At 37.3% G+C, this 18,039-nt stretch overlaps 1 protein-coding gene across 4 annotated transcripts in view; it reads right to left on the bottom strand.

The window, feature by feature from the left end:
• The window catches only part of NDFIP2 (Nedd4 family interacting protein 2), an 87,140-nt gene that overhangs the window by 33,883 nt on the left and 35,218 nt on the right, over nt 1-18,039 (bottom strand). For all 4 annotated transcript variants that reach the window (XM_058438011.1, XM_058438012.1, XM_058438013.1 and 1 more), the window contains one exon: nt 3,809-3,974. In XM_058438011.1, the coding sequence (XP_058293994.1) occupies nt 3,809-3,974 (166 nt within the window). The remainder of the gene's footprint in view (nt 1-3,808; nt 3,975-18,039) is intronic.

The following is an 18,039-nucleotide window of genomic DNA, read 5'->3' as shown; positions in this document are numbered from 1 at the left end:
AATTAGCCGGGCATGGTGGCAGGCGCGTGTAGTCCCAGCTACTCGGGCGGCTGAGGCAGGAGAATGGTGTGAACCCGGGAAGCGGAGCTAGCAGTGAGCAGAGATTGCGCCACTGCCCCCAGCCTGGGTGACAGAATGAGACTCTGTCTCAAAAAAAAAAAAAAAAAAAAAAAAAAAAAAAAGAAAATGAAAATGTCGAGGTTTTATTTTGACCTCCAAATATAACCTCACTGCTTCAGTCCCTTGACCAATGCATCATCTGGTCAGTCAAGGCCACATATACTTGCCTAGTATTTAATCACATTTGATCAGCAATTGATGCAGACCCTAACATGGACATAATACAGTGCTGGAAATCACTATTGCTGAAGAAGTAACATTCATCAAAGCTGCAACTGATGAATTAAAACCAGAAACTGTAGATGTCTCCTTGAAGAATGTTTGGAGTAAAGTTATGATTTTAAAGGCTTCTTGGGGATCAGCGGAGAAGTCAGGAAAATCACACAGGAAGACAAGTTGGTGGAGAAGGATTTGCCAACATGCTTGATGAAGAAGTAGAAGGGCATACTGATGGCCATCAAGAAGTGTTAATAAATGAGGATATGGAAGAGTTAGAGTCATCTACAGAGGAAGAGGAAGATGAAGAAGAAAATGAAGCAGAATCAGTAACGTGGCCATTACCAAAATCGGCTGAAGTGTTTCAAATGGTGCAGACATTAAATGTCAAAATTATAGAATATGATCCTTAATGGGACACAGTATCAAAGTCACCCATATGATCACTGAAGCACTACAACCTCTGCAGCAATACTTCAATGAGTTAATAAAAAAGACAACAACTTCCAGTTACAGTGTTCTTCCAAAAGTTTTCAGCAAAATAACCTTCAGCTATCAAGGATCTACACTCATCAATATCGTGATGGTTTTGCAGTCCAGGATCACCCGAAGTAGACAATCCCCCTTCTGACATATCATCAGAAGGTCAATAGTAGCCTTAACACTACATCACAATGCCTATGTCATTCACCTCACTTCATCTCATTATATAAGCATTTTATCATCTCATATCATCACATGAAGAAGACTGGGTATTCCAAGAGAAAGAGGGACTACATCCACATAACTTTTATTACAGTGTATTGCCATAACTGTTCTAGTTTTAGTTGTTGTTAATCTCTTACTGTGCCTAATTTATACATTACACTTTATCATAAGTATGTATATATTAAAAAAACACAGTATGGGCTGGGCGTAGTGGCTCATGCCTGTAATCCCAGCACTTTGGGAGGCCGAGGCGGGAGGATCACTAGAGGTCAGGAGTTTGAGACCAGCCTGACCAACATGGTGAAATGCCATCTCTACTAAAAATACAAAATTAGCCAGGTGTGGTGGCACATGCCTGTACTCCCAGCTACTTGGGAGGTTGAGGCAGGAGAATTGCTTGAACCCGGGAGGTGAAGGTTGCAGTGAGCCAAGATCATGCCATTGCACTCCAGCCTGGGCAACAAGAATGAAACTCCATCTAAAAAAAAACAAAAACAAAAACAAACAAACAAAAAACAGTATGTATAGAAAAAACACAGTATTTATAGGGTTCAGTGTTAGCTGTAGTTCTAGGCATCCACTGGGGTTCTGAGAACACATCTCCCTTGGATGAGGGGGCTTGCTGTAATTTTAAAATCAGATCCCAAAAGAAGACTCCAAGGTTTCTGGCCTACTGAAGCCATTCATTGAAATAGGAGAGACTGTAGAAGGAGAAGGTTTGGTGCTACGGGGAAGAGTAAGTATGCAGTTGTGAGAGTTTTAAAAGTTAGTCTTCAAGTTCTTTAAAACTCCTCTCATCAAGAAGTAGAGATGAATTCCTCTCCTCTTGAATAAGGACTAAACTTAGTGACTCATTTCTGACAACCAAATATGGCAGAAGTGATACCATGTGACATTTGAGACAGTATCATAACAGGCGACAGAGCTTCCATCTGACTTTCTCTCAGAATGCTTGTTCTTGGAACCTAGCCACCATCTACTGAGGAAGTGTAAGCCACAATAAGAAGCCACATATAACTGTCTTGGCCAGCAGCCCCAGCTGTGGTCCTAGCTGAAGCCAGTATAAACCACCAAACTTGTGAAAAAAGAAGTTTTTGAGATAATTCCAACCCCAGCCACCATCAGACAACAGTCACATAAGACTCTAGGAGAGAAAAGCATAGTTCAGCCCAGTCCACTCCCAGAACAGTAAGAACTAACAGTAATAAATTATTGATATTTTACTCTCTTACATTTCAGGTAGTTTGTTACACAGCAATAGCAATGGTAGTCACAACAAGGGATCACAATTTCACTCTTAAAATTATCCATGGTATCTTTCATTACTCAAACATCAGTGGGAAAAAAACTCATTTTCTTTCTTCAAAATTACAATCAAATTAATTTTTTTAATCTAAGGCAGCAAAGTCTTATTACTATATTGTGAAAACTTGAAAAATATTGAAGAATTACTATTTAGCATATAATAAATTTTAACAGGCATCAAACCAGCTGTTAAATCTTATAGCTAAAGACAAAATTGTTATCAACATAAAAACTGCATAAAACTGGGCAATGAGCAAGCATAATCATCAAATAAACATTTTATACAAATAAAAGGAGTAGGCCGGGCGTGGTGGCTCACGCCTGTAATCCCAGCACTTTGGGAGGCCGAGGTGGATGGATCATGAGGTCAGGAGATCGAGACCATCCCGGCTAACACGGTGAAACCCCATCTCTACTAAGAATACACAAACAAAATTAGCTGGGCATGGTGGCGGGCACCTGTAGTACCAGCTACTTGGGAGGCTGAGGCAGGAGAATGGTGTGAACCCAGGAGGTGGAGCTTGCAGTAAGCCAAGATTGGGCCACTGCACTCCAGCCTGAGTGACAGAGTGAGACTCTGTCTCAAAAAAAAAAAAAAAAACAAAAAACAAAAGGAGTAAGCATGTATTAGCTTCATTAGTGACGACACCATTAAAAAATGATTTTCAGTAACTACACAAAAAAAAGTAAATGAATTTGGTAGAAGAAATATTGAGTTTACACATTCCAAATGCAAAAATGGTAGCCAGAGAAAGCTGGCATTAATTTGAGAGCAGTAGATGATAACTACAGAATAAGATGAAAAGTTCTAGTGAAAAATTTTTTCTGTTAAAATATTTTTCAGTAACTGATTTTTAAAATGAATATGTTTCATAATGAGTATATAAAATATTTAGAGAAGTTGTTTAGAATTTATTTAGAAATTATTAGACTACAGAAGTTATAATCACATACAAAATCAAACAATCATCAGATAGTATACTAAATCACACTGGTATACAAAAGTGATCAAACTGAATAATTTATCATTACTTAGGAAATAAAAATTGTAGCCAGAAAAATAGATTAGTTCTTTAGAGTGACCTGAATAAGATGAACAGTAGCAAACAGGAATTACTGCCTTGTATTCAATAATTATCATATGCATGGGATATCACTACGTACACCCTTCACTTACAGTCACACATACCACATTCTCATTCACACTCACCATCATCTTGTTTTATGGTTATATAAGTATGTACACATATATACATACACACATATGTATGTGTGTATACATTTGTATATTTATATGTGCACATTTGTATATTTATATATGTATATATATGTATATACATATATAAATATCCATGTGTATATATGTTTATAAGCCCATTAACAGACTTGATAATTACACAAAACCAAAATGTCAAAAAAAGAAAAAGAACTAATAAGAACATTACTAGCTGTTTCATACCTGAAGTTGTAGGTACTTCCACAGTAATACTACTATACGGTGGAGGGGAAGAGTCAGTTTCAAGTGCTGGTGCTGAAGACGCAGCCTGCACAATCTGCGGTGCTGGGTTTGAAGTAGATGGCTGCTCTATAGCCGATGATTCTGAGTTATCCTCTTCATTAAGAAGCTAAGAGAACAAAAGAAAAAGAAAACATTAATGTAATGCTAATTATTTTTTTAATTTTAAGCTGATTTTATCATTTCAGACACAGCATCACTTTTTGGCCAAACACAAAGTAAAATGGCATTTTTAGATAGTATACAAAATCACACTAGTATTTCAAAGTTTTTGAAAAACAATTTGTAAAGACTTAGTTATTAAGAAGTTCAGAATTTTCAGTTTCTTTACAATAAAGAGGAAGATCAAATTAAGAATTTATAAAGAAAATATCATGATTCAAAATAGATACAAATTCATATGATCCTAAAGTAGATATCAAAGGTCTACCACATCCCTTGGATAAGGGGGCCTACTGTAATTTTAAAATCAAGTACCAAAAGAAGACTCCAAGGTTTCTGGCCTATTGAAGCCATTTATTGAAATCGGAGAGACTGTAGAAGGAGAAGGTTTCGTGCTACGGGGAAGAGGAAGTATGCAATTGTAACAGTAGAGTTATTACATACTACAAAGAAAAGCAAAAATCCTAATAACATAGCCACGATACCATCTCTACTACCATCTCTTCCTACTTATGAGCCTCCTGAAAAAATGTGTGAATGAATCTAGAATAATTGGACATGAAAGCTGAATTAATGAAATGGAATAATGTGGAGTACGCTAGTAGGTTTTCCCAAGTACAAAAAAAATTACTAAAGCAAGGCTGGGCGCAGTGGCTCACACCTGTAATACCAGCATATTGGGAGGCCAAGGTGGGTGGATCACTTGAGGCCAGGAGTTTGAGACCAGCCTGGCCAACATGGTGAAGCCCTGTCTCTACTAAAAATACAAAAATTAGCTGAGTGTGGTGTCGCACACGTGTAATCCCAGCTACTTGGGTGGCTGAGGCAGGAGAATTGCTTGAACCCAGGAGGCGGAGGTTGCAATGAGCCAAAATTGCGCCAATGCACTCCAGCCTGGGTGACAGAGCGAGACTCCGACTCAAAAACAAACAAACCAACAAAAAAATTACTAAAGCAAAATGAGTTGATGTGTATATAAAATTCTAGCAAATGTTCTTCATCTCAACAAATTCATTGAGAGTTAATAAATGCTAATAACGTGTTGAGATCTTGAATTACTTAACTCAATCTCCACAACAACCTAGGAGATCCTAGGAGACAGAGACTGTTACTATATCACCAATAAAAGGAAAACAACAAACAAACAGGAAGTACAGAAGCTAAAGTAACTTGCCAAATGTCACAACAGTAAGAAAGGGTAGAGTAAGGAATTAAAACCAAGCAGTGTGACTGAAGACCTTTTACTTCATTTATGGTAACCTTTGAAATGGCCATTCCTCACGAATTGGTAATAACTACATGAAGACAAACTAAGATGAGCCAAAGGCATCAATACAATAAAAAGTGATTCATCAAGAAGTACTTTGATCCTTAAATATATTTGGCAAAAAGTCTTATTAAAAATTTTTAAGATACTTTTAAAACTGGAATCTCTTTCAAAAGAAACTACTAGTTTTCCATATTATTTAATTTTCATATTTTAATTTATTCCTGTTACTCTAAGAAATTCAAGTTAAAAATAATCCCCCAAATAAATTTTGTCACAGAGCTAGTATACATACCAATTTGAATGTAATGTAGCAAAATGAACATGAATTTTGGAATTTAGAAAGAACAGCATGTTGGACTGGGCACAGTGGCTGGCACCTGTAATCCCAGCACTTTGGGAGGCTGAGGTAAGCGGATTGCTTGAGCTCAGGTGTTCAAGACCAACCTGGGCAATATGGTGAAACCCAATCTCTACCAAAAAATACAAAAAATGGTCAGGTCTGGCATGTGACTGTAGTCCCAGTTACTAAGAAGGCTGAGGTGGGAGAATCATTTGAGCCTAGGAGGATGAGGCTGCAGCGAGCCGTGATCATGCTACTGCACTCCAGCCTGGATGATAGGGTAAGACATTGTCTTAAAAAGAAAAAAGAAAAGAAAGGAAGATCAGCATGTAAATTTTTGCTCTACCTTTTAGGACCTCTGATAAAATCTTCTCCATGTCTTAGTGTTCACCTATTAGCTCTGAATGCAGCCAAAATCCTCATAGGTTTGTAAAATAATATTTGGAAAGCATCTAATATAACAACCAACACACTGAAGGATTTAACAAATACTATTCTCCCACTTCTTCCCTTTTATTTAGTTTATTTCATCACCTCAAAGAGAAATTATGTGGTACTCTCTAACAATCCAATCAGTAGTCACCCATCTCTGAAATACATAAGTAAATGCAAAGTAAAACAAGACGTCAATTTACTACACATTGCTTTTTCCATGTCTTGGTAAATGATCACACTAGCAAAACATTTTTGTGAGAGATAGTAAATGTATTACAACTTAACAAAACTGTCATAACCATGCCTAAAATCATTTATGAAGTTGCTAAGACCACTCTTTCCACAAACATCATAACATTAAGATTTACATAATTAAATCAATTCACATAAACTGAATTCTAAGACCAAATAATCATAAGTGAATTTTATGATTATGAGCCTTATGAAGTTTATATTTCTTGCAATACTTTTCCAAGTAGGCACTAAATGACTACCCTCTTGACTAGTGACATGTTGCACCTGGTATTACAATCCATCTCCCATGTCTTCCTACTACATGGTACCCAGGAGAATTCCTCACTTAATTATCTTTAAGTGATAATATTTTAAAACCAAAAATGTTAGATCAGCAAGGTAAGCCAAATAAAAGTATAATACAGATATCTACTTGTTAATATCACCTAAACAATTAATTGTGAAGGTGTCAAAAAGGGAAAACTACTTTTCCACATCTCTTATTAAAGCTGCAAATGTAAATACAGCGAGCTTTACAAATGAAAAATCTTATATGCAAAACAGCACTCTTCCAGTTTCTCAAAAAAAACACTCTTTACTACATTGAATACATAAATGTGCTCCCTAGAATGACCAACTTACTTTCAAAAACTGTCAAAATTTACTCAAATAACTAAAATGAAAGGAATAACTACAAACACTTTTATATATAAGCTCCAAAATAAAGCTTTGGAGCCTATAAAACATGCCCTAATTTATTTCAACTGCCCTAGCTAACACCTACGGTTTTGACAAAGTTATAATATGTGAATATTACCATACATTAACAGTAAAACCCACTAACTCAGTCAACGACCGCTACCTACTGTAGCATATATAACTTTCAATTTACTTTAAATAAAATTCTGTAATTTTGATAGATTTTCCAGCAATAAAATTGCCTCTGTGAATTAACCAACTTTGACTGCCTTTTAAACAAATCCACTATGAGGGTTAAAATAAAATCATATTTATCATATTAGACAATTCCACTTGAGAATAATTTCTCTTAATCATGTTCTCCAATGGTTCTATTTGACATTCATTAACAATTACCTAAACAGCAAAAAAGGGAGGAGAGGGGAGGCAGGAGAGGAGGGGACTTACTTGTATACAGTGATGCCTAAGCTCTGTGCCCTATTTATACACCACCTCAAAAGCTATCATTCCTGCTCTTCCTACGTATGAGCCTCCTGAAAAAATGTGGGCAATATAGCACATGAAAACTAAACTGTCTTTAATGTATCAACCAGGGTGGTGAAAAGTTATATAGTGAATGAACTGAAATTGTTTTTTGTCTAAAGAAAAAAAAATGACAACAGAGCTGTCTTAAAAGCCCTTGTAGCTAGTCTTTATAGATATATACTGAGCATTTTTAATAACAAGAAAACTGTAAGCATTATGATTAACTCTAGCTAGAAGTACAGCCTTCCAGTGTATAAAGATTGTTTCTTTTACTTTTATTGGCATGTATCCTATATAATAACCTTTCATTCTATCTTAAGGTGATAAAACATTAATGTAATAACTGGATGCTTTGCTTTTGAGAAGCTAGAGACCTCACTGAATGTTCTCTAAAAGAACCAAGATAAGAATGTGTAGATGTGCTATCAAGTGTTGCTTGGCAAGCAGTGCACTACATTAGAGTCCGGTGGTTCAGCCAGCAATGTGACCTCTTCTCATTTCTTTTCTGTTTTAATTTGGATGTAGGTTAGACCTACAGGAAAAGAACTGTAATTTTTAAAAAGTCATTTTTAAAGTAGTAAAAAAAAGTGATCTAAAAAACCAATGAATATGTAAACTATCATATTATTACTATATTTAGCATCGGAATAAGAGTTGTTGCAATGAGATAAATTTTAGCTCAATAAAAAACTTGGCTGAGTGTGGTGGCTCACACCTTGTAATCCCGACGGGAGGATCACCGGAGCCCAGGAATTCAAGACCAGCCTGGGCAACACAAGGAGACCCTGTCTCTACAAATAATAAGCAGACCTAGCTACTTGGGAGGCTGAGGCAGGAGGATAACCTGAGCCCGGAAGGTGGAGGCTGCAGTGAGCAGTGATCGCCCCACTGCAGCCCAGCCTGGGTGACAAAGTGAGACTCTGTCTCCAAAAAACAAAACAAAAACTTTTTTACTACTGGAGCTACCTATGGCACTAGATTTTTAGTGAGGCAACAAGTACTTTCATGCAGAGTTTGGATGATGATCTGGCAAGGCTGTGGTATAACTAGAGTGAGCATACACCTGTTTTTCCCAAGATACTTCCACTTCATACTTGTTGTTCCAGGGTCCCACCCAATTCATCATGTTCCATATATATAAATAGTCAATCTATATATCATGAACCTCTTGTCCTCAGTGGAATATTAGAGTAGATGACAAAGGCTCCTTCTAACTCTAAGACACTATGACCCCTGCCCCCCCCCCCCCCCCCCAAAAAAAAAAACCTTAGAATATATCATTCTGTGTCACCTTTTTAACACCTGGTTTGGGGGAAAAAAAACAGATTAGAATTACAATAAAATCAAATAGCAGAGTCAAGCTACTCATTGAAGTTACCCAAGAAGAAGGTGAGCTACCTCATCTGTGCTCCTAGGAATTAATAGCAGGTGATAAGAAATCTCTGCAGACAGCCTAAGTGTTCTAAACCAACAGCTCAGAAGAAAGGTACCCATTAAATAGTGCTGCTCAGCATATTGTGCTAGATTTTCTACCAATAAAACTGACTTATGGCAGTCGTTCTCATATAAACACTCAATTTGGCAAATTAGAATTTTCTTAAATTTAGGGTTGTTTTACAAATGTCTTTCCCACTAAACCTCTGCTGTCTCTAGACACTTTCGTGCTAGTGGGAGCTAGCATATGACAAAGCAAAAATATGAACCATTAGGAAACAAATCTATAAGTTGAAAATAAATATTAATGAAAAACTGCAAGTTAGCAAATCATGCCTAATTTTCAGCTGCTTGTTTTGAAAACAAAGTGATGTGATTTTAAATTTTATAATATAACACAGGTATATATTCTGCTAGTAAAAACATTTCTTGTTAGTATGACAGAACATATCTGTACAGTTGTGTGCCACATAATGACGTTTAGTTCAACGATGGGACACATATAAGATAGTGGTCTCATAAGATTATATCATACTTTTACTGTACTTGTTCTATGTTTATATATACAAATACTCACCATTGTGTTACAACAGTATTCAGTACAGTAACATGCTGTACAAGTTTATAGCCTAGGAGCAATAGGCTATACCATACAGCCAAGGTATGTAGTAGGCTATACCATCTAGGTTTGTGAAATTCGTCTATGATGTTCACCCAATGACGAAATCACCTATTGCATTCTCAGAGCATATCCCCATTGTTCAGCCACACATGACTGTATTTTATTGTCTACACAAAGAGCACCATGAGCTCCAATCCAGATGCTCAACTACTATTGAAAATGATATAATCTGGAATTGTAACCAAGCAACTTTGAAGAATGCAAATCAGAAAGAGTATCTTTTTAAAAAAATGTTTAAGGGGGGGATAATTAAGCAGGCAAGAAGAGATGAAAGAATAGAAAACAAAACGTATATTGTCAGACTAGACTGTTTTTCTGAGCTCCAGGACTGTATATCCACTCATTAATCCTTTGCTTTAAATAACACTAAGCATAATCACATACAAAAAAGGAATCTGTGTTTATATATGTTCAACTATCTTCCTCCTAACCCTCACTGCTTAGCTAACTCTACATATTGTTCAGATTTCAGTTTAAAATCAAGTTCTGAGGAAAGCCTCTCTTGCCTCCCAAATGTAGATTAGAACTCTTTGATATAATCTTAACTTTAACCCTGTTCTTCAGAGCACTTATCACAATAGCAATTTTATTTATGTAATCACTCATTTACAATCTTTTTCCCAGCTAAAGTAACAGCTCTCCAAAAGTGGAGGTTATATCTGTCTTGTTGAACACTGTGAAAATATTAAATAAAAGTAAGTCCCCCAAAGTACTCTGCTTCAGCTTTGGTTAAAATTTAAAGAAAATATAATATAGGTCACCAGTCATAATGACATAAGATGGAAAGCCCTGAGAGAGAAGAATCTTGCTAACACAAGTATTCTGACATCTCTAACAGCTAGTACTACTTTTCTTAATATGTTGCCATTACTTTTAATGGCAAAACCGCAATTACTTTTGCACCAACCTAATACATTAAAGGAGAGAGGGCTAGAGAACATTAACTTCTCAAAACAAAGAAGCCAAACAGGTAGGATAAAGATCTTATATAAATTTCTATTTAAAAAAGAATCACAATTCTGGTCAAATTCCTTTTCATGTGTTAAAACTGCAACATAAATATACTAAATACCAAGATTCCCTCCTGGAATACAACATGCTCTATATGGCACATTCATTAGTTGTGTTTACACTCCTTTAATTAAAAGAGATATGCTTCTTGAAATCTTACAAAATATCAACAAAAACATACTCTCTTCAAAATTCTATTTACCTGACTCAGATCTTAGCCAAGAAAAAAAGTATTTACAAATCTGTCCTACAATTATGACTTTTTATCAATAGGTCAATGTGATCTGAACATATTAATAGCTTGCTGATCTCCTAATCCTTAATGGAAAAAAAAAAAAAGAAGAGAAAAAAAACAACATAAAGGAGAGAAAAACATGAGTGTGCTGGGTTGACACCTTCTCACACTTTCTTTCCTCTAAGGTTGTCTATCTTCCAGGATGCTGCTCCCTGCTGGGCTCCACTCACCCTCTCAAAGTCTTCTGAAAATCCAACAATCTAGCTCCCATCAATTTATCATGAAAAGCCCACATTGTATGTCATTAATATCTATATGTTTCATCATGGGATGATGTTCAGCTCACTTTTTGTAGTTTTATATTACAATATGTGTTAGATATATTTTAAGTTTACTTTTAAAAGATGACATTGTTTGAAGTCTGGCAACTAACTTGAGTTTGTCTCTCTCCATAGTACAATATCTTGATTTCATTATGGCATGGAACTTTTTGAATATTTGCTGGTGACTATGCTGTGTGTTAAACAGAGTAGACATGTGATTGTCTCCCTAAAATCCTTTCCATAACTCTTTCATTGTAAGTCCACAGTAATTTCTGTGGGAATTAACCCACCCGACTCCAAGGATAACTCCAACTACATTAATCAGGATACTCCTCTGGCATGGCAACTGGTTCCCAGCTAGCATGGCTCTCCTCCTGGGCAGGATACCTGGATCAAAGGTACGTGATAAGGTAACCTAAAATGATCCAATTATAGTAAAGACGATGGCACATTTTAATATTCATGTAAATTAACCAAGCTGACTAATTTCCAAGACAAATATGGCTTCCATCAAATTATGTTTTAATAAAATGACAATACAGAGTGATCCTAGTTTTTAAGATTTTCCTCTTAAGTGGCTTGGAGACCATAATTTAGAAACCCAAATGGAGAAGCTACAACCACAGGACCTGCCCAAACTGGGCCTACTCTGTCAATAACAAAACGTCAAGTACCTTTTAGGTGTAACAGATTCAGAGACTGCAGGACATGTAGCCTGGGCAAGTGCAATAGAAAAAGCTTGACTTCTAACAATCCCCACAACCAAAGAATCCTCCCCTCAAAACCAAGAAGACTGGGATGTGACCAAAAGAAGGGGTTCATTGGCCCAGAAGATCTGAGGCTACAATCCGCATCAATATACGTTTCCACAAATGGTCAAATTTGCAGCTCTCCAATCAGACCCTGCCAAGCCAACATTCCTAAATCCTTTTCCTGGCCCTCTGATCCCTTAAGAGTTGCCTTAGAACCTAAACTGGGGAGACAGATTTGAATCTGTTCCTATCTTCTCACTTACCAGTTTTGCAATAAAGCCTTTTTTTTTTTTTTCTCAAAAGCCAGTGCCACATACTATTGGTCTCTGTGCATGCATACGCAGCAACGGCAAGCCTGAATAATAAAATAATAATTTGATTGTTATATAATAAAATTATATATAAAATATACATATAAAATTTCTTTTATATAAAATAAAAGAAAAATATATAATATCTGTGCATGCATACGCAGCAACGGCAGGCCTGAATAATAAAAGACTGAAGTCTCACACATAAAAGCATAGAAAAATATCAAAATATTCAGCAATCAGAATCTGAACATTAAGAGGTTTTAAAAGCAAAACTATTTAGGGAGAACAGAAAACAAGAACTAGTAAATTCTAACTGCAACCATTTCCTTCCAGGAAACATTCACTTGCAAGTCTGTGCTGCTTTCTGAGCCCCTGGGGTCTTAGGGACACCTGGCATTCTCTAATTAGATTTGGGAATATGTCTGCATTCCCAATCAGATCATAAGCTTTTGATATTTAGGAAATATGCTTTGTTCATCTTGGTATCCCCTAAATCAGGTAGCAGAGTTTAGGGCATAGAGTTGGCTTCATATTAAATATACTGTCCTCTAAGCCTCCTAGAGTTTTTCCCTCATGGAAATGGGAGCTTGTCAAATAATGGATGCAATATGCACTGAACACCTCAAGATTCAGTATCACACACCTCACAGATTTCTATGATTCCCACAGTGCTTTACATATACAAACCTGAAATATTTCATCATTCAACTGTTACGAGGCAGTCACCATAATTTAGTAAGTAAATATCTGACCCTAAAAGTTTACTAAATTAAGCAATGGTTTCTGAAAACTACAGGTCACTGAATATATATCCCAAACAAGAATATAAATTCCAACCCCACATCACCTAAGTCTTTATAACAACTACTACTTTTGTGATGGCCATGCTTACCATAGCTAGACGAGACAGCTAAGGAAATCAAAATATTGTACCCCAAATTATACGTCTTTGACATAATTTGAGATTGCTATTCGGAGGGCCTGCAAACATAAGTGGCCCTGAAAAGCTATCTTTTGTGGGAGATTTCCATTTATAGAGAAAATCTACATTGATGCAACCAGGCTTTCTCTGAGGGCCTTCCCTTGTCCAATCCAGGAAAGTTTAACTGAGAGTCTGACACCTTTAAAGTCTAAAACAAACATTTACCATCTATTGTCTGAAGGCTGCAACCCATGAGGTTTCATCTACATAACAAGGCCACCTTTTTCCTTTTCTTTTTTTTTTTTTTTTTTCTTTTTGAGACAGAGTCTCGCTCTGTCACCCAGGCTTGAGTGAAGTGGCAAGATCTCAGCTCACTGCAACCTCTGCCTCCCAGGTTAAAGCAATTCTCCTGCCTCAGCCTCCCAAGTAGCTGAGATTACAGGTGTGTGCCACCACACCTGGGTAATTTTTGTATTTTTAGTAGAGACAGGGTTTCACTATGTTGGCCAGCTGGTCTCGAACTCCTGACCTCAGGTGATCCACCTGCCTCAGACCCCGAAAGTGCTTGGATTGCAAGCTTACAAGCGTGAGCCACCGCACCCGGGCAACAAGACCATCTTTGATAGCCAAGTCCTCCTCTTCTCTCCATCCCATTACCTGTTTTGCCACTATAACCTATTTTGCCACAATCCAAGCCCCATTCTTTCTATAACCTCAAGATGGTATATAAGCTTCTGAATCCATTGTGGGGTTGGCAGTAATCACTCTGTGGTTCTCCCCTGTGTGCATCTTCATAAATTTTTACTCCATTTTTCCTATTAATCTGCCTTTAGTCAGCTGATTTTTCAGAGAACTTTTGGAAGGCAATGGGGAAGTAGTTTTCCCTTGGCTCCTACACAGCCAATAGTAAAAACGGTCAAAAAAAAAAAAAAAAAAAAAACACCATGGGCTCACCTTCTCCCATTACAGAATAAAAGAGTAGGCTAAGGTCAGTGGATTAGGGATTAACTGCCTAATACTTTTAATACACTGATGGAAAAAGCATCAGTGACTTACAACACAGCAATAATATCTAATGTTCATATACAGGACTTCTGCCTGTCAAAAAAAAAAGTACACTCTTAAAAAACATATGAAAAAAAAACAAAAATAGGTCACAAAAGAGACAACTTTTTATGCAGGTTAGTACAAACCAAAAATAAAATTCTAAGCCCCCCAACAATCTGAATGGACTCCTGTGATAGTTAATACTGAGTGTCAACTTGATTGAAGGATGCAAAGTATTGATTCTGGGTGTGATGGTGTTGCCAAAGGAGATTAACATCTGAGTCAGTGGGCTGGGAGAGGCAGACCCACACTTAATCTGAGTGGGCACCATCTAATCAACTGCCACCGCAGCTAGAATATAAAGCAGGCAGAAAAATGTGAAAAGACGAGACTGGCCTAGCCGACCTGCTTACATCTTTTTCCTGTGCTGGATGCTTCCTGCCCTCAAACATCGGACTCCAACTTCTTCAGTTTTGGGACTCACAACAGCTCTCCTTGCTACTCAGCTTGTAGACGCAAGGCCTACTGTGGGACCTTGTGATCGTGTGAGTTAATAAACTTCTCTCTATATATATACATATATAGATAGATAATATATATCCCATTAGTTCTGTTCCTCTAGAGAACGCTAATACAACTCCTCCCCTTGGCCAAGGGCCTTCCAAAGTTAACCTGTAAAACTAATTCAGGCCATGATGAGAAGAGGAAGTGGACATGCCTATTACCATTAAAATCAAAACAGACCTTAAGGCTGACAGAACAGACTCTGTAGGTCTGTTAAGAAGCAGGAAGGGAAGTTTAGAGAAAAAAGAATAAAAAGAAATGAACAAAGCCTCCAAGAAATTTGGGACTATGTGAAAAGACCAAATCTACGTCTGATTGGTGTACCTGAAAATGACGGGGAGAATGGAACCAAGTTGGAAAACACTCTGCAAGATATTATCCAGGAGAACTTCCCCAATCTAGCAAGGCAGGCCAACATTCAGATTCAGGAAATACAGAGAATACCACAAAGATACTCCTCGAGAAGAGCAACTCCAAGACACATAATTGTCAGATTCACCAAGGTTGAAATGAAGGAAAAAATGTTAAGGGCAGCCAGAGAGAAAGGTCGGGTTACCCACAAAGGGAAGCCCATCAGACTAACAGCTGATCTCTTGGCAGAAACTCTACAAGCCAGAAGAGAGTGGGGACGGATATTCAACATTTTTAAAGAAAAGAATTTTCAACCCAGAATTTCATATCCAGCCAAACTAAGCTTCATAAGTGAAGGAGAAATAAAATACTTTACAGACAAGCAAATGCTGAGTGATTTTGTCACCACCAGGCCTGCCCTAAAAGAGCTCCTAAAGGAAGCACTAAACATGGAAAGGAACAACCGGCACCAGCCACTGCAAAAACATGCCAAATTGTAAAGACCATCGAGGCTAGGAAGAAACTGCATCAACTAACGAGCAAAATAACCAACTAACATCATAATGACAGGATCAAATTCACACATAACAATATTAACTTTAAATGTAAATGGGCTAAATGCTCCAATTAAAAGACACAGACTGGCAAACTGGATAAGCAGTCAAGACCCATCCGTGTGCTGTATTCAGGAAACCCATCTCACGTGCAGAGACACACATAGACTCAAAATAAAGGGATGGAGGAAGATCTAAAAGCAAATGGAAAACAAAAAGAGGCAGGGGTTGCAATCCTAGTCTCTGAATAGACTTTAAACCAACAAAGATCAAAAGAGACAAAGAAGGCCATTACATAATGGTAAAGGGATCAATTCAACAAGAAGAACTATCCTAAATATATATGCACCCAATACAGGAGCACCTAGATTCATAAAGCAAGTCCTGAGTGACCTACAAAGGGACTTAAACTCCCACACAACAATAACGGGAGATTTTAACACCCCACTGTCAACATTAGACAGATCAAAGAGACAGAAAGTTAACAAAGATATCCAGGAATTGAACTCAGCTCTGCACAAAGTGGACCTAATAGACATCTACTGAACTCTCCACCCCAAATCAACAGAATATACATTTTTTTCAGCACCACACCACACCTATTCCAAAATTGTCCACATAGTTGGCAGTAAACCTCTCCTCAGCAAATGTAAAAGAACAGAAATTCTAACAAACTGTCTCTCAGACCACAGTGCAATCAAACTAGAACTCAGGATTAAGAAACTCACTCAAAACTGCTCAACTACATGGAAACTGAACAACCTGCTCCTGAATGACTATTGGGTACATAATGAAATGAAGGCAGAAATAAAGATGTTCTTTGAAACCAACGAGAACAAAGACACAACATACCAGAATCTCTGGGACACATTCAAAGCAGTGTGTAGAGGGAAATTTATAGCACTAAATGCCCACAAGAGAAAGCAGGAAAGATCCAAAATTGACACCCTAACATCACAATTAAAAGAACTAGAGAAGCAAGAGCAAACACATTCAAAAGCTAGCAGAAGGCTAGAAATAACTAAAATCAGAGCAGAACTGAAGGAAATAGAGACACAAAAAACTCTTCAAAAAATTAATGAATCCAGGAGCTGGTTTTTTGAAAAGATCAACAAAATTGATAGACTGCTAGCAAGACTAATAAAGAAGAAAAGAGAGAAGAATCAAATAGACGCAATAAAAAATGAAAAAGGGGTTATCACCACCAATCCCACAGAAATACAATCTACCATCACAGAATACTACAAACACCTCTATGCAAATAAACTAGAAAATCTAGAAGAAATGGATAAATTCCTTGACAAATACACCCTCCCAAGACTAAACCAGGAAGAAGTTGAATCTCTGAATAGACCAATAACAGGCTCTGAAATTGTGGCAATAATCAACAGCTTACCAACCAAAAAGAGTCCAGGACCTGATGGATTCACAGCTGAATTCTACCAGAGGTACAAGGAGGAACTGGTACCATTCCTTCTGAAACTATTCCAATCGATAGAAAAAGAGGGAATCCTCCCTAACACATTTTATGAGGCCAGCATCGTCCTGATACCAAAGCCTGACAGAGACATAACCAAAAAAGAGAATTTCAGACCAACATCCTTGATGAACACTGATGCAAAAATCCTCAATAAAATACTGGCAAACCGAATCCAGCAGCACATCAAAAAGCTTATACACCATGATCAAGTGGGCTTCATCCCTGGGATGCAAGGCTGGTTCAACATATGCAAATCAATAAATGTAATCCAGCATATAAACAGAACCAAAGACAAAAACCACATGATTATCTCAATAGATGCAGAAAAGGCCTTTGACAAAATTCAACAACCCTTCATGCTAAAAACTCTCAATAAATTAGGTATTGATGGGATGTATCTCAAAATAATAAGAGCTATCTATGACAAACCCACAGCCAATATCATACTGAATGGGCAAAAACTGGAAGCACTCCCCTTGAAAACTGGCACAAGACAGGGATGCCCTCTCTCACCACTCCTATTCAACATAGTGCTGGAAGTTCTGGCCAGGGCAATCAGGCAGGAGAAGGAAATAAAGGGTATTCAATTAGGAAAAGAGGAAGTCAAATTGTCCCTGTTTGCAGATGACATGATTGTATATCTAGAAAACCCCATTGTCTCAGCCCATAATCTCTTTAGGCTGATTAGCAACTTCAGCAAAGTCTCAGGATACAAAATCAATGTACAAAAATCACAAGCATTCTTGTACACGAATCACAGACAAACAGAGAGCCAAATCATGAGTGAACTCCCATTCACAATTGCTTCAAAGAGAATAAAATACCTAGGAATTCAACTTA

The sequence above is a fragment of the Hylobates moloch genome, unplaced genomic scaffold (genome assembly GCF_009828535.3).
Source record: "Hylobates moloch isolate HMO894 unplaced genomic scaffold, HMol_V3 SCAFFOLD_4, whole genome shotgun sequence".
NCBI classification, from domain to species: Eukaryota; Metazoa; Chordata; class Mammalia; order Primates; family Hylobatidae; genus Hylobates; species Hylobates moloch.
The sequence above is the reverse complement of the archived record's forward strand: the minus strand, read 5'-3'. Positions and strand labels throughout refer to the sequence as shown.